The sequence below is a fragment of the Stigmatopora nigra genome, chromosome 4 (genome assembly GCF_051989575.1).
Source record: "Stigmatopora nigra isolate UIUO_SnigA chromosome 4, RoL_Snig_1.1, whole genome shotgun sequence".
Classification (NCBI taxonomy): domain Eukaryota; kingdom Metazoa; phylum Chordata; class Actinopteri; order Syngnathiformes; family Syngnathidae; genus Stigmatopora; species Stigmatopora nigra.
In genome coordinates, this window is record NC_135511.1 from 1,618,388 (window position 1) to 1,643,148 (window position 24,761).

The following is a 24,761-nucleotide window of genomic DNA, read 5'->3' on the forward strand; positions in this document are numbered from 1 at the left end:
ATATATATATATATATATATATATATATATATATATATATATATATATATATATATATATATATATATATATATATATATATATATATATATATATATATATATATATATATATATATATATATATATATATATATATATATATATATATATATATATATATATATATATATATATATATATATATATATATATATATATATATATATATATATATATATATATATATATATATATATATATATATATATATATATATATATATATATATATATATATATATATATATATATATATATATATATATATATATATATATATATATATATATATATATATATATATATATATATATATATATATATATATATATATATATATATATATATATATATATATATATATATATATATATATATATATATATATATATATTCCTTATCTCTTCAGCTCTTTCTGGACCATATCTTCCCCTTATCTTCTATGTCAGGTTTGATGTTATTACTATTCATAAGTTCTTATTATTTTCTAACACTCCACATCCTGGTCCCCGTGTTTGCTTCTCTGCATTTGGGTCCAAGTATGACACCATGCTTACTTAACAGTTTGAAGTATGGATTAGTTTTGAGCGTTCAATCTCAAGGTATGTTTTTTTTTTATTTCTTATGTTTTCAGGGTTCTAAATAAAAAAAATACAGGCTGGGTTTTAAACAAAAAAAATAAGGGTTATAAATAAGTCAGTTTTTGAATAGCAGTATTTTGTTTAACGTCTATAATGGAGTTTAGTTTCAAAGCATCCAAATGGCCATGAAGCCATTGTCCCAGTGAATGAAGAGAGAGACTGGTGGGCAAGAAACAAGATGACAGCATCAGACAGTGGGGTAAATAGGCAGTTTGGCATTGGACCTGTATATATAGGGGGCAGAGGTGGCAGGTGAACGGCGCGGCGTCACTAACCAAGCGTTGTGGTGCCCTTGCGGAAGTTTCCGGTCACTCTGTCACAGCTGCTGCCATCGCCCTGGCAGACTCCACACTTGTCAAGCGTGTTTGACGAGAACAGAACACCATCGCATCCAATTGGCTATGAAACATCAGTGGGAATGTCAGTTGTTTTCTACACAAGAAAAATATTTATGAATATGAACAGACATGCAAACATTTACCTCTGGAAAAACACCACTACCTTGAAATCCTGGTCGAGTGTGGACTCACCTCACACTTACCATCCACGCAGACACCGCGGTAGCTGCTGTACTTGCAGGATGTGCCATCGCGAGCCGGTACCATCAGCTGCCGCTCGCCATCGAAGCTAGTGCAGTGGAGGTCACACGGGTTGCTGGATATGTGCACATAGTCGTCTCCAGGAAGATTTTGAGTCACACAATGTAAATCGAATAGGGGAGTAAAAAGTAAATAATCAGTTTTACACAAATTCACAAACAACTGGAATTGAAAATGGGGCAGAGGTTCGTCAATCTAAAAAATTACAAGATTAAATATACAGAAATATTTGATGGCCATTGAGTCATCTCTGCCCACGAAGATATGTCAAACCGTGGTTAGGTTGTTGGTGCTTCAGTTCCTGTTTTATTTTTTGATTATTATTGTCCTCATTTCAGAGCACCCGCCATTCCTCATGTTATCCTTGATTTCCTATTGTTTTTACGTGTGTCCCATTACCCTATTTGTATTCATCTAATATTATAATGTCTGTTGTGTTGTGGCTCTGTGTCTGTCTGGTGACGCATCCCGGCAGCCTTTAACATATCTCTTTTAGGAGACTGTGTTGTAAAAAAAACCTACGTTTGTTTGCTATTTTGACTTTTGCCATAGTTTTGGTTAACACAAGTTATCTCACAAAATTTGGGGGAGTCCCCTCAGAATTGATACTGCCTCCGTGATATCCACAAGTTTTATGAAATACCTTGGAATTTGTGTCTATGGGAGGGAGTTATTATTTTTTCATTATATTTTATTTTTTTACAATGCGAGTTCTCAGGCCAAATAACTAATGAATGTGACAAAGAGTGCCAATTAATTCAGTCAACAATATTAACCAGATTCCACTGTGGGTGGGCTTTCATTTACTGTCATTATGCAAATTACCACTAGGCTGTCAGGAGAGAGAGTTTGCGTGATGGCAGAGGACAAATCATCCAATAATAATAAAAATAATGCTCTTATACTCTATAGAAGAAGAATATCGCTACTTAGTTAAATTAAAGAATTACCGTATTTACTCGCACCCACGAATAAGCCGCACCCTTAAAATTGCCTTAAATTTGTTGAATTTTGCAATTTCAATTTACAAATTATTCAATTTGAAAAGAGATACACTTAAGAAAAAGGTCCGCGTTAAGAAATCCCCCAAAGAGTAAATGCATTTCCTTATCCGTTATTTTATTTTGAAAGTATTGTTGTTGTTACGATCGCGCCGCGTAGTGCGACACGATCGGTGGAGAAGTTGAACCCAGATGCAGAGTCGCCGAAGTAAATGGAAAGGTGAGGCAGATCTGTAGCTCTTGTAGGTTGATTTAATAAACGGGGTAACATAACATAAATAACTTGGCTTGACCACTCATTACAAACGAAAAGAACATGCGGCGTGGCGTCCATGGAAACAGCAATGACTACGAGGATAAACAGGAAACGAAACCAGAACGATCCGACGGCGTCCACAGAAAATCATAATGCTTAAATACCAAAAATAATCTAATCACGTAATTAGTGACAGCTGATAATTATCGTGACGTCATGCCAGGAAAGGCAATCCAGCCACTCCTGACAGTACATCCCCTCTAAGGGACGGATTCTAGACGTCCCAAGGTCAATTACAACATGAGAAACGGGAACAAGCAGGGAGGGTGGGTGGGAGATCTTGAATTGTCCGGTGGTCTTCCACACCAACCCAAGAACAGACGGAGAGGTCGCTCCGGCGGGCGTCCGCGCCAGCCTGAAACAAGACGAGGCAGTAGTCGGTCCGGCGGGCGTCCGTGCCGGCCAGAAACGAGACGAGTCAGTGGCAGGTCTGGCGGACGTCCGTGCCGGTCAGAAACAAGACGGGGCAGAGGCAAGTCTGGCGGGCGTCCGTGTCGGCCAGAAACAAGACGAGGCTGTGGTCGATCCGGTGGGCGTCCGCGCCGGCCAGAAACGAGACGAGTCAGTGGCAGGTCTGGCGGGCGTCCGCGCCGGCCAGAAACGAGACGAGGCTGTGGTCGATCCGGGGGGCGTCCGCGCCGGCCAGAAACGAGACGAGGCAGTGGTCGGTCCGGCGGGCGTCCGCGCCGGCCAGAAACGAGACGATGCAGTGGTCGGTCCGGCGGGCGTCCGCGCCGGCCAGAAACGAGACGAGGCAGTGGTCGGTCCGGCGGGCGTCCGCGTCGGCCAGAAACGAGACGAGGCTGAGGTCGATCCGGCGGGCGTCCGCGCCGGCCAGAAACGAGACGAGGCTGTGGTCGATCCGGCGGGCGTCCGCGCCGGCCAGAAACGAGACGAGGCCGTGGTCGGTCCGGCGGGCGTCCGCGCCGGCCAGAAACGAGACGAGGCTGTGGTTTACCCGGCGGGCGTCCGCGCCGGTCAAGAACGTGACGAGGCTGTGGTCGATCCGGCGGGCGTCCGCGCAGGCCGGATACGAGACGAGGCAAGGGCAGGTCTGGCAGGCCTCCGTGCCAGCCAGAAACGAGACGAGGCAGTGGTCGGTCCGGCAGGCATCCCAGCTGGTCCCTTAAGTCTTTGCCAAACTGCCTGCCTTCAGGAGATATTAGAAGTTTAGTACGGTCGGGCACCTTACCCTGTTTGCTCGGGGGGTGGACAACCCTCTTCTCCCAGGAAACCGGAGCATTGCTTCTCTGGACGTCGCCGGCCCCGTCCTCCAGGGGCACCGGCGAATTGCCACTCTCGACGTCGCCGGCTTCTTCATCCAGGGACTCCGGCGAATTACCACTCTTGACGTCGCCAGCCCCTTCATCCAGGGACTCCGGCGAATTACCACTCTTGACGTCGCCAGCCCCTTCTTCCAGGGACTCCGGCGAATTACCACTCTTGACGTCGCCAGTCCCTTCTTCCAGGGACTCCGGCGAATTACCACTCTTGACGTCGCCAGTCCCTTCTTCCAGGGACTCCGGCGAATTACCACTCTTGACGTCGCCAGCCCCTTCTTCCAGGGACTCCGGCGAATTACCACTCTTGACGTCGCCAGCCCCTTCTTCCAGGGACTCCGGCGAATTGCCACTCTTGACGTCGCCAGTCCCTTCCTCCAGGGACTCCGGCGAATTACCACTCTTGACGTCGCCAGCCCCTTCTTCCAGGGACTCCGGCGAATTACCACTCTTGACGTCGCCAGCCCCTTCTTCCAGGGACTCCGGCGAATTTCCACTCTTGTCGTCGCCAGCCCCTTCTTCCAGGGACTCAAGCGAATTACCACTCTTGACGTCGCCAGCCCCTTCTTCCAGGGACTCCGGCGAATTACCACTCTTGACGTCGCCAGCCCCTTCTTCCAGGGACTCCGGCGCATTGCCACTCTCGACGTCACCGGCTTCCTCCTCCAGGGGCACCAGCGAATTACCACTCTTGACGTCACCGGCCCCATCCTCCAGGGGCAACGGCAAATTGGCACTCTCGACGTCGCCAGCCCCTTCTTCCAGGGACTCCGGCGAAATACCACTCTCGACGTCGCCGGCCCCATCCTCTGCGAGCGCCGGAGCATCGTCGCCACTTCTGGGCGGGCAGGCGCTGGACGGGCAGGCGCTTGGGAGAGCGGTGCTTGGGAGAGCGGTGCTTGGGAGAGCGGTGCTTGGGAGAGAGGTGCTTGGGAGAGCGGTGCTTGGGAGAGCGGTGCTTGGGAGAGCGGTGCTTGGGAGAGCGGTGCTTGGGAGAGCGGTGCTTGGGAGAGCGGTGCTTGGGAGAGCGGTGTTTGGGAGAGCGGTGCTAGAATGGCCGTCCGTCACCAGAAACCTGATCCGTGGCTTCGGTACGGGTGCGACCGGCGACCCCAAAGGCAACGGGAGTAATTTGCGTGGCCTTGGCACAGGAGCTTGGGGCACTTGAAACGGCGTGGTGGGCCGAGTAACTTCGGCCACTTGGACAGGCGTGGTCGGCCGAGTAACTTCGGCCACTTGGACAGGCGTGGTCGGCCGAGTAACTTCGGCCACTTGGACAGGCGTGGTCGGCCGAGTAACTTCGGCCACTTGGACAGGCGTGGTCGGCCGAGTAACTTCGGCCACTTGGACAGGCGTGGTCGGCCGAGTAACTTCGGCCACTTGGACAGGCGTGGTCGGCCGAGTAACTTCGGCCACTTGGACAGGCGTGGTCGGCCGATTAACTTCGGCCACTTGGACAGGCGTGGTCGGCCGATTAACTTCGGCCACTAAGACAGGCGTGGTCGGCCGAGTGACTTCGGCCACTTGGAAAGACGTGGTCGGCCGAGTGGCTTCGGGCACTTGGAACGGGGAGGGCTGCATAGTCCTTAGGAGCTGCTGGTACAGCGTGGTCGGACGAGTAACTTCGGGCACTTAGAAAGACGTGGTCGGCCGAGTAACTTCGGGCACTTGGAAAGGCGTGGTCGGCCGAGTAACTTCGGGCACTTGGAAAGGCGTGGTCGGCCGAGTAACTTCGGGCACTTGGAAAGGCGTGGTCGGCCGAGTAACTTCGGGCACTTGGAACGGGGAGGGCTGCATAGTCCTTAGGAGCTGCTGGTACCGCGTGGTCGGCCGAGTAACTTCGGGCACTTGGAAAGGCGTGGTCGGCCGAGTAACTTCGGGCACTTGGAAAGGCGTGGTCGGCCGAGTAACTTCGGGCACTTGGAAGGGCGTGGTCGGCCGAGTAACTTCGGGCACTTGGAAGGGCGTGGTCGGCCGAGTAACTTCGGGCACTTGGAAGGGCGTGGTCGGCCGAGTAACTTCGGGCACTTGGAAGGGCGTGGTCGGCCGAGTAACTTCGGGCACTTGGAAGGGCGTGGTCGGCCGAGTAACTTCGGGCACTTGGAAGGGCGTGGTCGGCCGAGTAACTTCGGGCACTTGGAAGGGCGTGGTCGGCCGAGTAACTTCGGGCACTTGGAAGGGCGTGGTCGGCCGAGTAACTTCGGGCACTTGGAAGGGCGTGGTCGGCCGAGTAACTTCGGGCACTTGGAAGGGCGTGGTCGGCCGAGTAACTTCGGGAACTTGGAAAGGCGTGGTGGTGGTCGGAAAAGGAGCTTGGAGGGACGTGGTCGGAAAAGGAGCTGGGAGGGACGTGGTCGGAAAAGGAGCTGGGAGGGACGTGGTCGGAAAAGGAGCTTGGAGGGACGTGGTCGGAAAAGGAGCTTGGACGGACGTGGTCGGAAAAGGAGCTTGGACGGACGTGGTCGGAAAAGGAGCTTGGAGGGACGTGGTCGGAAAAGGAGCTGGGAGGGACGTGGTCGGAAAAGGAGCTGGGAGGGACGTGGTCGGAAAAGGAGCTTGGAGGGACGTGGTCGGAAAAGGAGCTTGGACGGACGTGGTCGGAAAAGGAGCTTGGACGGACGTGGTCGGAAAAGGAGCTTGGACGGACGTGGTCGGAAAAGGAGCTTGGACGGACGTGGTCGGAAAAGGAGCTTGGAAGGACGTGGTCGGGCGCGTAACTTGGACAGTGGTTAGTGTGTCCAGGCATTGCTTTCGCTTCGCTCTACGGCGTGGCGCTCGGCGCCTCCTCTGGGAGGATTGCACAGCACCCCCGCCATCACGTCGTGCCCCATAATTGGTGGTTAGCCCACTCTGTAATTACTGGTCGGGGTATTTGTAATAGGAATTATCGGGGGAACAATCGGGATAATCCTCCTCCAGTGGAAGGTCTCGGGGTCCGAATTGGTCAAAGAATTCATCATCGGATTCCGAAACGCCAGCGAAAAAATCAATTTCCTCAACGATGTCCTCCTCACCAGAATCTTCAGGCTCCCTCCATGGTGAATCAATTCCTCTGGGCATAGGCATAAGATAACTTGGGCGGTCTCTGGTGGTTGTACGCACCTGGGCATCATGATTAAACGGTAAGGGCTTCCCAGGGCGACGTGCATAGCAGTGGTGGGGCGTATGAGTACGCTGCGGATCTAACTCTACCAGCTGAGACTCATCTCTAGCAATAATGTGTCTGAGAGCCCTGCACCACGGTGTGTTCATTACAAAACTCCTAAACGATTCTGAGGGGTTTCTTATACACTCCAAGCAGTCCGGTGTCTTCGAGGTAGATGGTCGGCGTCGCCGAGTGCGTCGCCGAGTGCGTCGCCGCGAGCGTGGGTGGCGCTCCGCTGGGTCCATGATGGTCGGATCGTGCTGTTACGATCGCGCCGCGTAGTGCGACACGATCGGTGGAGAAGTTGAACCCAGATGCAGAGTCGCCGAAGTAAATGGAAAGGTGAGGCAGATCTGTAGCTCTTGTAGGTTGATTTAATAAACGGGGTAACATAACATAAATAACTTGGCTTGACCACTCATTACAAACGAAAAGAACATGCGGCGTGGCGTCCATGGAAACAGCAATGACTACGAGGATAAACAGGAAACGAAACCAGAACGATCCGACGGCGTCCACAGAAAATCCTAATGCTTAAATACCAAAATTAATCTAATCACGTAATTAGTGACAGCTGATAATTATGGTGACGTCATGCAAGGAAAGGCAATCCAGCCACTCCTGACAGTTGTGGATGTATTGATTCTCACTTTAGAACATCACTACCCTTTACTGGGCTCTCATTTCATCTCATCATTTTTATTGTGTTGCTGAAATATATATATATATATATATATGTATATATATATATATATATATATATATATATATATATATATATATATATATATATATATATATATATATATATATGTATATGTATATATATATATATATATATATATATATATATATATATATATATATATATATATATATATATACCAAATTGGTGCTGTTTTTTGTGTTTTTGCTGCTTTTATGTTTTAATGATTTGATGATTACATTTACTTTGATTTGCTTTGTACTTTGTGCTTTTGCTTTGCTGTTCTGTGGGGTTCCAGTTTTTGTCCAACTTTACCACGTCTTTTTGAGTCCGATTCAGTTACCGCAACCAAAATGGCGCTGTTTAAGCGGCAGCCGGTGGCCACGGTAGCTTTGTCCACTCTTGTTCGTTTTGTTTTGCTGTTTTTTTTTTTTTTTTAATGATTTGATGATTCCATTTACTTTGATTTGCTTTGTACTTTGTGCTTTTGCGTTGCTGTTCTTTCTCATCACCCTCTTGCTACTGCCACAATGTAATTTCCCGAATACGGGATGAATAAAGTTATCCAATCCAATATACACATACGTATACATACACATATACACATATGTATACATACACATATAGACATACATATACATATACACATACGTATACATATACACACGTATACATACACATATACACATAAGTATACAAACACATACACACATACATACACATATACACATACATATACATATAAATATACATATACATGCATGCATATGGTGGATCATAACAATCAGCAATTTTTTTGCTGATGGGAGGAAAGATCTACGGAAGTGCTCCTTCCTGCAATGAGGGTACAGCAGTCTATTGCTGAAAGAGCTTCGGAGGGACTCCACTGACTCATGCAGGAGTGGGAAGTGCTGTCCATGATGGACATCATGCGGGTCAGCATCCTCCTCTCTCCCACTTTCTCCACAGAGTCCAGAGGACAGCCCAGAACAGAGCTGGCCCTCCTGGCCAGATTTTTCAGCCTGTTTCTGTACCTCTCCGTGCTCCCGCATCCCCAAGAGACCACTGCATTAAACACTGTAGATACCACCACAGTGTCGTAAAAAGTCCTCAGCAGTCTCCTGCAGACTCCAAAGGACCGTAGACTCCTCAATAGGTAGAGGCGGCTCTGGCCCTTTTTGTACAGGGCATCTATGTTTGTGGACGAGTCTAGTTTGTTGTTGAGGTGAACATCCAGGTACTTCAAATTCTCCACGATTTCAATGTCTTTCCCATGGATGCTCACCTGAGTGGTCTGTTGAGGAGTCCTCCGAAAGTCGATGACCCTTTCCTTTGTCTTACTGGTGTTGATGTATAGGTGGTTTTGCCAACACCAGTCAACAAAGGCTGTGATGACTCCCCTGTACTCCAGGTCGTTCCCGTCCGTCACTCATCCAACAATAGTGGTGTCGTCAGAGAACTTCTGGAGGTGGCAGGTGTTTTCTATTATGTTTGAAGTCTGATGTGTCGAGGGAGAAGAGGACTGGGTAGAGCACTATGCCTTGTGGGTGCTGCAAGCTACCACATCAGACGTACAGTCCTGGAGTGTCACATATTGTGGTCCGCCAGTGAGGAAGTCTGTACACTGTAACAGTAAGCTAATATGCTAATAGTTTTATCTGTTTATCTCTTCTAAATTTTGAAATAAACGTACATATCGGCCGCATTGTCTTGAATTATGGCGTTTCGTCTTTGTCACCTTGCAGTTTCATGCACGTCATCTGTTAACGCGGATATAAGCCATACCCTTGATTCAGTCATCAGTTTTTGTTTGACAAATGTGTCCTATGCGAATCAATACGGTATGTCAACATGGCAAACTATGCAACAATTTCAGTTTTGAGTTTGATTTATTTAATAAATGACAGCACATATTAATGAAGTATTCATGTTCATGAACATATACATTTGTACCTCTACTTACAAAATTGACTGGTTTCAGAACGTATTTGTAAGTTGAAAATTTCGTAAATAGAGCAGTACCCTATATAAAAAATACTGTAATTCGTTACATAGTCTCCACAAAATTAACAAATGAACCCTTAAAATTTCAATTTTGCTTGTCTACCAGCCAGGCTTTAAGATGAGTGGCAATGAGAGTCAGAGATAGGAGTTCACGTATGGTAATTGGTAATGAGTTCAGGATACGAGAGGCACGCACAGAGAAGGTGATTTGGCTGTATGCACTCTCTTTGAAGAGAACTAGACAGTCAGTCACCTCTAGATCCAGCCCTTGTTGATGTCTTGTATTTTTTTTCTTACAAAGGCTTGCAGTAGAGGAGAAGCATTGTGATGCAAGATTTTGTAAACTAAGGTGGTTTTATGTCTTTGGCAAGACGCTGCGGCGAGAAACCAGGGAATTAGGACCCAATCGCAGGGAAGCAGGTGAGGACGAGGGAGGTGGTGCTCAAACCAAAACTTTAATAGTTTGAACAGAATTTCAAAAATAACAAAGCTTTAGAAATCAAATCGCATAGCCAAACCTGACGAGGGGAAACACGGCAAGGCGAGGAACGAGGCACATGGAACATGGGTCGAGGACAAACACTTCGTGTATTTGAAGACAATCTGACGAATGACCTAACAATCAGTGGGGTTTAAGTAGACTGACATGGGTTAACGAGACCATTAGGAACACCTGGGAAACACATGAGGGAGCAAGCAGGGGATATACCGGGGGCAGAGTAACGACAGCTGGAAATAATGGGCAATCCCTCAGACAGGACATCGGGGGGAGCATAAAACCATGCATGTCTTACGGAACCCCCCCCCCCCCCCTCTCTAAGGAACGGATCCCAGACCTCCCAAAGCCGAATATCTGGCCCGTGAAGAGACGTGGCAATGGTCGGTCCAGCAGGCGTCCAGGCTGGCCCCTGACAAGGCGTGGGAGTGGCCAGTCTGTCGGGGGTCCGTGCCGGCCTGTGACAAGGTGTGGGAGTCGTCAGTCCGGCGGGCCTCCCTTTAAGCATCGGACGAGCGCCCTGCACGAAACAGACCCCAGAAGTTGAGAAAGATCGTTGGCCACCTTACCCTGGATGGTTGAGGGGCGGCTGAGAGTTTCCGTCGCCGACCCTCTCATCCAGGGGCCCCAGCCAGTCACCGCCACGAATGCTCTTGTCCAGGGGGGACGGAGAGTCGCCGCCAACCCCCTCATCCAGGAGCCCCGGAGAGTTGCCGGCGCAGACCCCTCTCCAGGAAGCCCTGAGAGTCTCCGCCGCCTTTGGGCAGCAAAGAACTTAGCGGGTAGGAATTTGGTGGGCAGGAGCTTGGCGGGCAGGAACTTGGCAGGCAGGAACTTGGCAGACAGGAACTTGGCGGGCAGGTACTTGCCAGGTAGGAACTTGGTGGGCAGGAACTTGGCGGGCAGTTACTTGCCGGGCAGGCACTTGGCGGGGAGGTACTTGCCGGGCAGGAACTTGGCGGGCCGGGCCAGTCGGCATGGGGTCACTGATTCCTGCCTTTTGCACAGGGAAGCTGGTTCGCGGCTTTGGCGCAAGGATGATGTTTTGTGGCTTTTGAACGGGTGACGGCAAGCGGGGAGCTTGGACGAGGTTTAGCGGGGAGCTTGGACGAGGTTTAGCGGGGAGCTCAGACAGGTGAGGTCGAGCACGGAGCTCGGAAGGGCGAAGTCGAACAAGGAGCTTGGAAAGGCGAAGGTGATCAGGGAGCTAACTTGGGGGCTCGAGCGTCCAGCCACTCCTCCCTCCTCCCCTGGAACAGATTGCTGGCTGGTTGTGCCTTTCACCCAATCACAGGCCCAGTCCCTAATCACTCAAACGTTTCCAGGTGTGATTCATCATCCAGTGGGGAATATATAAAGCCAAGAAGACATGACCAGGCTGCTGGATCGTCTTATCAGTTCACTGTTAAGTACCCTCTTGTGTTTTCTTTTTCGCCTGCCTCTACTGATCTACGACCTCTCCCACCGCTAACAGGCAGATGGGAAGTTTCATCCCTGCGCCTTCTTTTCCCGTAGGCTGTCTCCAGCGGAACACAACTACGACGTTGGGGCCCGGGAACTGCTGGCGGTGAAGATGGCCCTGGAGGAATGGACGCACCACCTGGAAGGGGCTAATCAGCCTTTCACGGTTCTAACGAACCACAAGAACCTTAAATACCTCAAGTCAGCCCAGAGGCTGAACCCTCCTCAAGCCAGGTGGACCATGTTTTTTAGGAGGTTTAATTTCACGTTAAACTATGTCCCATGTTCCAGGAACGGGAAGCCTGATGCGTTATCCCACGTTTTCCATCCCACGAACTCGGAAGAGGAGCCCCCAACCATGCTACCTCCCTCCTGCATTGTGGCTTGTACGACGACTGGGCTGGAGACCGAGGTACTGAGTGCCCAAGTTTCGGAACCAGACCCAAGACGTGGTACGCATAAGGACCCTTATGTTCTGACCCCAATGCAATCCAAAGTGCTCAAATGGTCCCACACCTCTCGCCTGACCTGCAACCCGGGTGTTGCCCGCACACTGGCGGTGTTGCACCTACGCTTTTGGTGGCTGACGTTAAGGGCAGATACACGATCCTTCATTTCTGCCTGCCAAGTGTGCACGCACAACAAGTTCTCCACCAGGCCGAGCTCTGGTCTACTCCATCCACTCCCAATTCCCAGCCGTGCCCGTTCTTGCATTGCAATCGACTTCATCACAGACCTGCCTAAATCCCAAGGAAACACCGTCATACTAATCAAAGTTGACCGGTTTTCCAAAGCTGCCCACTTCATCGCCCTCCGCAAACTACCTTCACCCCAGGAAACAGCCGCCCTCCTTATGCAGAATGTTTTCCGCCTGCATGGAATCCCAGCCGACATTGTCTCTGACCGGGGTCCACAATTCACCTCTCACGTCTGGTCTGCAATCTGTTCAGCCCTTAATATAACAGCAAGCCTCTCCTCGGGTTATCATCCGCAGACTAATGGTCAGACAGACAGTCTAGTCAGCACTATCTGGTAGTTGATGATGTCACATGCCTTTTTGTTTTATGTTTCCTAGAAAGAGGTGGCCAAGTGGAGCGAGTAGTTAATACTTCGGTCTCACAGCTCTGGAGGCCTAGGTTCAAATCCAGGCCACGTCCCACCTCTGTGGAGTTTTCCTGCGCGGGTTTCCTACAGGTACTCCGGTTTCCTCACAAATTCCAAAAACATGCATGGTAGGCTGATTGGACACTCTAAATTGCCCCTAGGTATGGGTGTGAGTGTGCATGGTTGTCCGTTGGTTGTTGTTGGAGTTATTCTGTAATACTATTGTATATATATGTGTGCATTTAATCATTTTTGTATGAGAGATTCTTCAATTTGTCTGGGGCGAGTTCCGGATCGAGACCTAGAAGGACGCTTAAGAAATTGCTGAATAAGCGGGATCGCTATTCAACAACCTTCGTGATTACTCGCGTATTGTCATAAATCGGGACACTCTTTTCGCTTGATAATGGAATTGTTTTGCCGAATAGAGGCTTGTGTGTAATTTCTAATGGAGTTGTTTTTCAGGTCTGACCTTAATTGTTATTATTGAATACCTGATATGCGATGATTGTTACAGGTGTTGTATTTGCAACGCAATTGGATTAATCAATAACCATGTAATTATTTTAATTTATGGCCGTAAATGGGCAGGAGAAAATACCGCTGGACAGGATTTTCATTTGTGACGAGGACAATGTCAGAATGAATTCTCTCTTGCAAGATAGTCATCAGAGATGACAAAAAAATAATTAAATGTTTTATAATTAATCAGATGTCCCCCTGTATTGTTTTATAATTTAATTAAAGTATGATTATTGATTAACAAAATATTTTGGCCTTGGAGGTCAATACGCAATACTGCATGTAGTGATGAAGGCTCCAAATGCGCGAAAGGGGCATTTCATGTGATGGTCCATTTTGAGAACGGTGATTTTTGGAAAATCATGTGTAATACTAGTCTCTGGCAGGTGAATTTGGGCGTTTTTTTGGAAAGTGCCCTGTGCTGTGGGTAGGCACGAATATAGCATCAACATTGTACGATGTAAGTGTGTAGTTCTGGAGTAAAAAAATAAAGATAAGTCTAGGGAAAACAATCAAAGGGCGGGAAAAGAAAAAAGGTTACTAAGTGAGGCACACGAACTCAGTTCAAAATGGGGAACTCGTGTAACAAGGCGGCTAGAGATGACAATCAAAAATGCGTCTGCTGTGTATGGATTGGAAAAATGGGGAAAATCAAAGCACTTCAAGGGTTAGATTTAAACCAATATATACACACACAAATATATATATATATATATATATATATATATATATATATATATATATATATATATATATATATATATATATATATATATATATATATATATATATATATATATATATATATATATATATATATATATATATATATATATATATATATATATATATATATATATATATATACATATACATATACATATACATATACATATACATATACATATACATATACATATACATATACATATGCATATACATATACATATACATATACATATACATATATATATATATATATATATATATATATATATATATATATATATATATATATATATATATATATATATATATATATATATATATATATATATATATATATATACATATTTTCAGTTTTCTTTTAGTTTTATATCTAATCGCTTGTGGAGTGATTTTAAGAACACTTAAGGACACTTCACAAGACATTAGATCAGGGGTCTCAAACTCGTGCCCCCGCAACTGCGGCCCCCGGGACGATAATTTGCGGCCCCCGTCTTAATATGAAAGATTAATGTTCGTGCGGCCTGCAAGATTGATATGAATGACACTGTGTTCAGAGCTGAATGAACCAATCACGGTGAGATATACGGCTCTGGAGGCCGGGACTTTGGCCGGGCTGTCCAATGCCTCGCTCGCTCACTCACTCATTCATTCCTCCAATCAGCTGGGCGGAGGAGAAGCCATGAACCCGATCACTCCGCTTGCCGCGCACAGTCTTCTGCTGCTCTCAGCATACAACTGAATGAGGCGCTATGATCCGTGACCCAGCTTGTGTCTGTGTCTGCAGCCATCTCCGTGAGTGAAACTGAAACTTAACAGTAAGTACGTTAACATTACACTTGAGAAATTCGGAGAGCTGCAGTAATCCAATACGATCGGAGAGCGAAAGTGCGCATGTGCCACAGACCCACGCAACTGAAAGTCAAAAGTTCAACGCGTGACTCATTCCAAGTGGAAACACATTACAGCCCCAGAGATGTCTGTCTCAAAGCCTGCTGAGAATAGAGAGGTCAGTGATGAGCACAGACAGTTTCAAGAACAATGGGGAGTGCAATATTTCTTTGTTGAGCAAAGGGGCACTCCGACGTGTCTCATTTGCACTGAAAAAGTTTCGGTGCACAAGGAATACAATTTGAAACGTCATTATACTCCGAGACATGCTGAGGAGTACAAAAATACCAGGGAAATGAGAGAGCCAACCAGGTTGCCACTCCTAAAACACATCTTCTGAGGCAACAGGATTTCTTCAAGAAGGCTACCAAAGAAAGTAATGCAGCAGTCGAAGCTAGCTACGCCGTTTGTGAGCTGATTGCTCAAGCAGGAAAGCCATTCACAGAAGGTGAATTTATCAAAAAGTGCATATTACAGGCTGGACATATTGTCCGTCCAGAAAAGAAAAGTCAGTTCAACCACATCAGCCTTTCTGCCAACATCGTGGTAGAGCGCATTTCTGACCTGTCAAGTGACATTTACGATCAACTGTGTGAGAAAGCACAATGTTTCACTGTATATTCAGTGGCTCTCGATGAGACCACAGACATCACATACACTGCCCGCCTCGCAATATATGTCCGTGGTGTTGATGACAATTTTGAGGTGACGGAGGAGTTGCTCACAGTAATTCCAATGCATGACCAGACCACCGCTAAGGAATTATTTCACCAGCTGTGTGATGCCATTGAGAATGTTGGTTTGCCATTGAAGGGCTTTGTTGGAATAACAACTGATGGAGCCCCATCAATGATGGGGTGGAAGAATGGACTGGTAGCACTTGTTCAAGAAAAAACTATTAGAGGAGGGTGTGGAGGCCATATCTCTGCACTGCATTATCCATCAGCAGGCCCTTTGCAGCAGATGCCTGAAGTTTGACAATGGGATGTCTGTCGTTGTGAAATGCATCAACCAAATCAGATCCAGGGACTTAAAGCACAGAAGGTTCTTGGCTCAGCAGGGGAAACGTGTTGAAGAGATTTTTTGAGTTGAGAGCAGAAGTAAAAGACTTCATGGAGATGGACAGGATTGCTGTTCCTGTGCTAAGTGATCCCAAATGGCTCATGGACTCAGTTTTTCTTGTTGATATCACACATAAGCTTAATGTACTGAACAAGAAGCTACAAGGCCTGGGGCAACTTGTCAGTGCTGCCTATGACAACGTGAGGGCATTCTGCACTAAACTTGTGTTATGGAAAGCCCAGCTCTCCTAGACAAACCTTTGCCATTTCCCAGCATGCTATGCTCTTGTGGATGCAGGCACACCATTCAGTGGTGAGAAATATGTGGAGGCCATTTGGAGGAATTTGATCACAGATTTGCAGACTTCAAGACACACAAAGCCACATTTCAAATTTTTGCGGACCACTTCTCCTTTGATGTGCAAGATGCCCCTCCTGAGTTTCAAATGGAGCTCATTGACCTGCAGTGCAACTCTGCACTCAAAGCCAAGTTCAGGGAGGTGAGTGGAGAAGCAGAAAAGCTTGGGCAATTTTTGAGAGAGTTGACTCCGAGCTTTCCTAAACTTTCCCGAATGTTCAAGCGGACCATGTCCCTTTTTGGGAGCACATACTTGTGTGAGAAGCTCTTCTCCACCTTGAACTTCAATAAGTCCAAGAATAGGTCCAGACTTACTGATGAGCATCTTCAAGCACTATTGAGGGTCTCCACTACTTCCTCCTTAAGCTTAATGTGACTCAGCTATGTGAGAAGAAGCGCTGCCAGGTCTTAAGCAGCAAGAAGTAGGCAAGAGAAGCCATGTTCAGAATATTTCATGTTCAATGTTCCATTCCAGTTCAGAAAGTTAAAGGTTAAAGAGCTGTTGAAACGGAATAACAATAATTAGTTTTCTCTACTTAGCCATCTTACTAATCTACCATATGCTTATAATTATGTTTTTTATTATTACTTATTGATTTATTTTTTATTCATCTTTAAGTTAATTTCTTTAATTTCTTTATTTTTTGTTCAAAAATAAAGATATTTGATAATGTTGGAATGTTTTATCAGCGCTTTTCTTGTGGAAATCCTGATGCGGAACAGTCTCACCCAGGTTCTCCCTCTAGCGGCCCCGAGGTAAATTGAGTTTGAGAGCCCTGCATTAGATATACAATATAGCACAGATTCAAAGCAAAATCACTATAGCAGTAGGGAGGCATGGAAGACAGCCTTGGAATAGTTACGCTAGTTATGAGCTAGCTACTATTTGCGAATAGATTGTGGCCTGGTGATTGGCATCAACACAGTTGCGAACCATGGAAGACAGCCTTGAAATAGTTACGCTGGTTATGAGCTAGCTACTATTTGCGAATGGATTGTGGCCACCTGGACGAACGTATTAAACCCAGCATTTTCAATGGACAATTTTTCAATTCGGACACAGAAAATGAGGACTTTGATGGTTTTGTAGGTGATGGTGACGGGAGTTTATTATTACATGGCTGAATAAAGTACAACCGAACTCAGTCTTGCTTCCGTTGCCTTTTTAAAAATGGGTTTTTAGCGTGCGGGTGTAATGTGCATTTGGTGCATGTAGCACCAAATTAGTGTGTTCGCAGTTGTAGTATATAGATCAGTGATTTTCAAACTTTTTTGGCCACCGCCCCCTTCACCGCCGGGCCAAAATGCCAACGCCCCCCTCTTTACCCCTTTCCAACGAACGAAGCTTAAATAAATAGAAGACAGGCGCCTCAGATATTATTCGCTAATTTCGTTTCTTTTAATAGACCAATGCGCAGTTCACCTCGAATCATAAAAATTGATAGCTGATGCATTAAGCCGGTCGCTGTGCGCATACGTCTGTGGTTAAGCGTTGCCGGCGCGCTATTGTGTGCTCCTCTGCGGCTGACTGGATGGTGGTGGTTTCCCCAGTCGCCTGCATCGACGATAAACTCGCGACAATTAGTGATATACGGTATATGCGCGCTGCTCGTGAGCGCTCGAGCAGACAACGTTTCTTGTTTCAATAAAGCTTGTTTTTTGTCGACTTTTTATTACAGACAATCAATTTTTCCGGTCTTTCTACAAACACCAACGTCACATTTTAACATTTTACTGTAATTGCTCCATCGCCCCCTTCACTATTTCAACGCCCCCCATTCGCCTGTTTATTCGTCAGCGCCCCCCTGAAAGTTCACACCACCCCCCGGGGGGCGGTACCGCCCACTTTGAAAACCACTGATATAGATACTATTAGTGCAAAGTTATCACAACCTGGGTGTATTGACAAAAGGACTATATATCCCAGCAGTCACTGCACACCGGAAATAGCGTCTGGGGCTGCTTCCGTAGACAGCGCTATTACGGTTCGATAATCATCCATAAATAATATATATATATATAAGTATGCCATGCTTGGTTGCGTCTAAAAGAACGGTGCGTCCTTGTGAGTGTAAAGTACAGAAATAGCACTCGTTATTGACACTGCAGCTAAAAATACGATGCGCCGAATAGTCATGAAAATACGGTACTCTTGTTTCCTCAGTGTACATAGACTGTAGCTGGGGTGACACCTCAGCAAAGGAAAACACTGGCAAGAGACCAGGGACACACTGACTATTTAAACACGGAGGGTAACGGGACACAGGTGGAAACAGAAGGTACTCAGGGATAATCTGGGAAAGAGCAAAGTGTTCAGACAGGAGGAGAGTACCAAATTTGCCTGATTACAAGACAGTGTATTTTTGCATTGAAATAAGACTGAAGACGTGTTGGTCTCATTCACAAAGTTAGATGGTGCCAGATATCCTTAAAGCAAATGCTGAAGACTTTGATGTTTAATGCAGCTATTGCAATTTTGTTGTTTTATCACCGAAGATTGATTAATTTACATTTCACAAACCAGGAGTCATTCATTTACAAAGGCTATTGCACTTTAATTTGCAAATTTAAATGTTCAGATAGAAAGATGTGATAGACAGGTTTTGGATGATTTAAATGATGCTAAATAACATGGTTGTACTCTCAAATATATTGTTATAATCATTTATTGTACTGTAATATTTTCTGTATAAAAAATTAAATTAGTGTTGAAAAAGCACTTTTTCAAACTTGAGTCTTGAAAAAGAGGAGGTCGTCTTATATTCGGGCCAATACAGTAATTATTTTTTATTGAAATTGAAGCACCAACAACCTTACTCTAGCGTGACACGTGACCGGATGTTTGGTCGCCGGTCTTTTGGTCGCCGTTCTTTTGGTCGCCATTCTTTTGGTCGCCGGTCTTTTGGTCGCCGGTCTTTTGGTCGCCTGTCTTTTTGTCTCTTTTGGTCGCCGGTCTTTTGGTCGCCTGTCTTTTTGTCTCTTTTGGTCGCCGGTCAAATGTACTTAGATATTAAACAGTACTTAGACATTAAACAGTACTTAGATATTAAACAGTACTTAGATACTAAACAGTACTTAGATATTAAACAATACTTAGATATTAAACAGTACTTAGATATTAAACAGTACTTAGATATTAAACAGTACTTAGATATTAAACAGTACTTAGATATTAAACAGTACTTAGATGTTAAACAGTACTTAGATATTAAACAGTACTTAGATATTAAACAGTACTTAGATATTAAACAGTACTTAGATATTAAACAGTACTTAGATATTAAACAGTACTTAGATATTAAACTCTCTCTCTCATGAATATAATCTTGAGAGCTGGTTTCAACAGTAAACTCTCTGTCACCATTTGACCGGCGACCAAAAGACCGGCGACCAAATGATCGGCGACCAAAAGACCGGTGGCCAAATGTCCAAGCACCGCGTGACAAGATGAAAATTTTACTCAAAGTGTGCAAAGATTTTAGTGCAAAAACAGACCGATTAAGTAGCAGCCTAAAACTGTCATTGATAAAATGCATTAAATTCTATTGTTTTACCAAATTAAACTTTTCATTTATTCCTTCGATGTAAGGATCTTGAGAGTTGCCGGGGCCTAAGGCAGATTACACCCTAGACTGGCTGTCAGTAGAGCACACGGAGAGAAAAACAACCATTCACAGTCACAATCATACCACACCGACCCGAGCAAGAATCGATCCCACGCTTGCCTTCACCGAAGTCAGCCGAGTGCACCACAACACCATCAGGGGGCGAAGTTAAACTTAAAACGTTAAAATACAATGAAATTCTATTTGTGTAAAAGTCTGATCATGCCTGTTGTAATATTTAAAAAAAAAATGTGAGAGCAAGTTATAGGCTGTCATTAAATGGACACTTATTTGAAATGTTATTTCAAAGCCTTAAATAGACCATTTAAACTCAAGCCTGGAAAACAATAAGTGTAGTACCCGGATAGAGAGGTTTCCACTGGTAGCTGTGCCCATTGTAAAGTTGCGAGTTGAAAGACCAGCACTGTTCCTCCCGGAAGCTTTGACCACTGGCTGGACAGTCCTGTGTAGTGTAAACAAACATCCTGACACATGTGTGTTGTACATTTACAGGTAGCCCCCGATTGTGTTTTTAAAATAAACACACACAGACTTACACATTTCTGTGTAATATATATATATATATATATATATATATATATATATATATATATATATATATATATATATATATATATATATATATATATATATATATATATATATATATATATATATATATATATATATATATATATATATATATATATATATATATATATATATATATATATATATATATATATATATATATATATATATATATATATATATATATATATATATATATATATATATATATATATATATATATGTATATGTATATGTATATGTATATATATATATATATATATATATATATATATATATATATATATATATATATATATATAGATAGATAGATAGATAGATAGATAGATAGATAGATAGATAGATAGATAGATAGATAGATAGATAGATAGATAGATAGATAGATAGATAGATAGATAGATAGATAGATAGATAGATAGATAGATAGATAGATAGATAGATAGATAGATAGATAGATAGATAGATAGATAGATATATATATATATATATATATATATATATATATATATATATATATATATATATACATATACATATATAAATATATATATATATATATATATATATATATATATATATATATATATATATATATGTATGTATATATATATGTATATATATATATATATATATATATATATATATATATATATATATATATGTATATATATATATATATATATATATATATATATATATATATATATATATATATATATATATATATATATATATATATATATATATATATATATATATATATATATATATATGTATGTATATATATTGGCGGACTGCAACATGCTTGTAATATAACATAAACTTTACATTTAACTTACATGAACTTAATTTACTATTCACACGCGCTCAAAAAAATTAATTTAAACCTTCTGGTACGATAACTGAGTCAAAGAGATTAATGTTTACCACCGAGGCTTTCGAGACAGAATTTCCTAATTCTCCACGCCTCAGAACTGAGTGTTTGTTTTGTCCAGTTCATTTTTTAAATTATCAAATCAGCCACGACTCGCTTAGAAGAATGTCTCTGGTGTTTTTCACAGGCGCTTTCAAGTCCATGTAGATTCCGCTGGCTTTTTTCGCAGACTGTCGGCCCTGCACGGCCCAGTGCTCATAGATATCTTTGCACGATGGGGATTGGGCGAGAAAGATGTGCAATGCTGTTTTCATAAGCAGCCTCTCGCATAATCGGTCTCCCGGGCTGCCGCATCAAGAACCATCTCCTAAGCTCGTATCTCAAATTTCTCGTATGTAGGGACACCTGTAAGTCAAAGTAATACTGTATTTTAAATGCCGAAAACTGTGTATTTGATCATAGTTTTAATCCGAACCCTGATCAAATTAAAGAATTGTCTATAGATGGGTAACGAGAGCCCAAGATACTTTCACCACTCCTCTTGAGGAAGGATCTCATCCCTGACTTGGAGAGTCTATTTGTTTTTTGGGGGGCTGAACGCCGTCGTTAGTTTGCAGTTGGATGCTGCTGAATTTTTTCTAATATTACTTTATTTTGTGAGGAAAAATAAAATCATATTTGTTACTACTGTTATCTGTCTTTGTGGGGCATTGGGGTGGGAGGTGTTTGTGTCGGTACAACTAACTTGTTCATTGCATAGGTGGTATCTTTTGGAGGTTCCCGAGCACGTCATGTTTTCCTTGAAAGCAGCAATTTTCCTACTTTGGAAAAAAAAACATGGAAAAACCTCAGATCTATCCCTCAGGGATTATCAGACAAACCAGAGTGTAGTGACCTTTGTTTGAGGCAGTGTCTCTCTTGTGATTTCACACCTCTTCCGCAAGTGCGTGTGCATGCTGTCCACTTAGCCCACTCGCCCCACCAGAACGTCATCACTTGGAGTTCCTCCAAACTGTTGGAGGCCACGATGCCTTCCTCCTGCATAGGTACATACACACACATGTAGTTCTTTAAATAGTCAAAAAGTCAAACACATACACACACAAGTACAAACACACACAAGTACAAACACACACAAGTACAAACACACACAAGTACAAACACACACACAAGAACAAAGAGTGGAGGAAGTGGGGGAGCGGAGGATGATGACCAGGATGAGGTCCATTATGGACTGTCAGGAGTGGCTTGATTGCCACTCCTGGCATGATGTCATTATTATTATCAGCCGCGGCTAATTAGTTGATTAGGTTTTTTTATGCTATTTAAGCATTATGGTTTTCTGTGAACGCTGTCGGATCGTCTGGTTTCATGCCCTGTGTTTCCACGTAGTCATGCTGTTCACATTGACGCCACGCTACGCTGCATGTTTCTTTTCTGTTGTAATAAGTGATCAAGCTAAGTTGTTTATGTTATGTTATCCCGTTTATTAAACCAAGCATCAAGAGCAACATATCTGCCTCCCCTTTTCCATTTGCTTCTGCGACTCCGCACCTGGGTTCACTTTCTTCCCCGATCGCGTCGCACTACGCGACGCAATCGTAACAGCACGATCCGACCATCATGGACCCAGCGGAGCGCCACCCACGCGCGCGCCGACGCGCTCGGCGACGCCAACCATCCACTACGAAGACACCGGACTGCTTGGAGTGTATAAGAAACCCCTCAGAATCGTTAAGGAGTTTTGTAATGAACACACCGTGGTGCGGGGCTCTCCGGCACATCATTGCTGGAGATGAGTCTCAGCTGGTAGGAGAGTTAGATCCGCAGCTTACTCCTACGCCCCACCACTGCTATGCACGTCGCCCTGGGAAGCCCAAACAATTGAATCATGATGCCCAGGTGCGTAAAACCACCAGAAATCGCCCAAGTTATCTTATGCCTATGACCAGCGGAATTGGTTCACCATGGAGGGAGCCCGAAGATTCTGGTGAGGAGGACGTCGTTGAGGAAATTGATTTTTTCGCTGGTGTTTCGGAATCCGATTGTGAATTCTTCGACCAATTCGGACTCCGAGACCTTCCACTGGAGGAGGATTACCCCTATTTTTCCCCCGACAATTCCTACTCCAAATACCCCGGCCAGCAATCCTCCCAGAGGAGGCGCCGAGCGGCACGCCGTAGAGCGAAGCGAAAGGAGTGCCTGGGCACGCTAACCACTGTCCAAGTTACGCACCCGACCTCGTCCATCCAAGCTCCTCTCCCGACCACGTCTGTCAAAGCTCCTCTCCCAACCTCGACCACGCCCTTCCTAGTGCCCGAAGTTACTCGGCCGACCTCGCTGTTCCAGTCGTCCCAGGATACTCGGCCGACCTCACTGTACCAGCATCTCCTAAAAACTATGCAGCCCTCTCCGTTCCAGGTGGCCGAAGTGACTCGGCCGATCCCGCCTTTTCAAGTGCCCGAAGTGACTCGGCCGACCACGCCTTTCCAAGTAACTGAAGTTACTCGGCCGACCACGCCCTTCCAAGTGCCCGAAGTTACTCGGCCGATCACGCTGTACCAGCATCTCTTAGAAACTATGCAGCCCTCACCGTTCCAAGTGGCCGAAGTGACTCGGCCGATATCGCCTTTTCAAGTGCCCGAAGTGACTCGGCCGACCACGCCTTTCCAAGTACCCGAAGTTCCTCGGCTGATCACGCCTTTCTAAGTGCCCGAAGTTACTCGGCCGATCACGCTGTACCAGCATCTCCTAGAAACTATGCAGCCCTCACCGTTCCAAGTGGCCAAAGTGACTCGGCCGATATCGCCTTTTCAAGTGCCCGAAGTGACTCGGCCGACCACGCCTTTCCAAGTGGCCGAAGTTACTCGGCCAACCACGCCTGTCCAAGTGGCCGAAGTTACTCGGCCAACCACGCCTATCCAAGTGGCCGAAGTTACTCGGCCGACCACGCCTGTCCAAGTGGCCCAAGCTCCTGTGCCAAGGCCACGCAAAGTACTCCCGTTGCCACTGGGGTCGCCAGTCGCACCCGTACCGAAGCCACGGACCAGGTTTCTGGTGACGGACGGCCATTCTAGCACCGCTCAGTCAAGCACCGCTCTCCCAAGCACCGCTCTCCCAAGCACCGCTCTCCCAAGCACCGCTCTCCCAAGCACCGCTCTCCCAAGCACCGCTCTCCCAAGCACCGCTCTCCCAAGCACCGCTCTCCCAAGCACCGCTCTCCCAAGCACCGCTCTCCCAAGCACCGCTCTCCCAAGCACCGCTCTCCCAAGCACCGCTCTCCCAAGCACCGCTCTCCCAAGCAACGCTCTCCCAAGCACCGCTCTCCCAAGCACCGCTC

The 24,761-nt window shown here is 45.3% G+C and overlaps 1 protein-coding gene across 1 annotated transcript in view; it reads right to left on the reverse strand.

The window, feature by feature from the left end:
* Window positions 1-24,761, reverse strand: part of LOC144195146 (ADAMTS-like protein 2) — a 92,766-nt gene that overhangs the window by 49,943 nt on the left and 18,062 nt on the right. The window contains exons 3-7 of the mRNA XM_077714563.1: window positions 22,317-22,459; window positions 22,167-22,239; window positions 20,317-20,419; window positions 1,212-1,357; window positions 957-1,080 (exon numbers count right to left, since the gene is read on the reverse strand). Coding sequence (XP_077570689.1) covers window positions 957-1,080; window positions 1,212-1,357; window positions 20,317-20,419; window positions 22,167-22,239; window positions 22,317-22,459 — 589 coding nt within the window. The remainder of the gene's footprint in view (window positions 1-956; window positions 1,081-1,211; window positions 1,358-20,316; window positions 20,420-22,166; window positions 22,240-22,316; window positions 22,460-24,761) is intronic.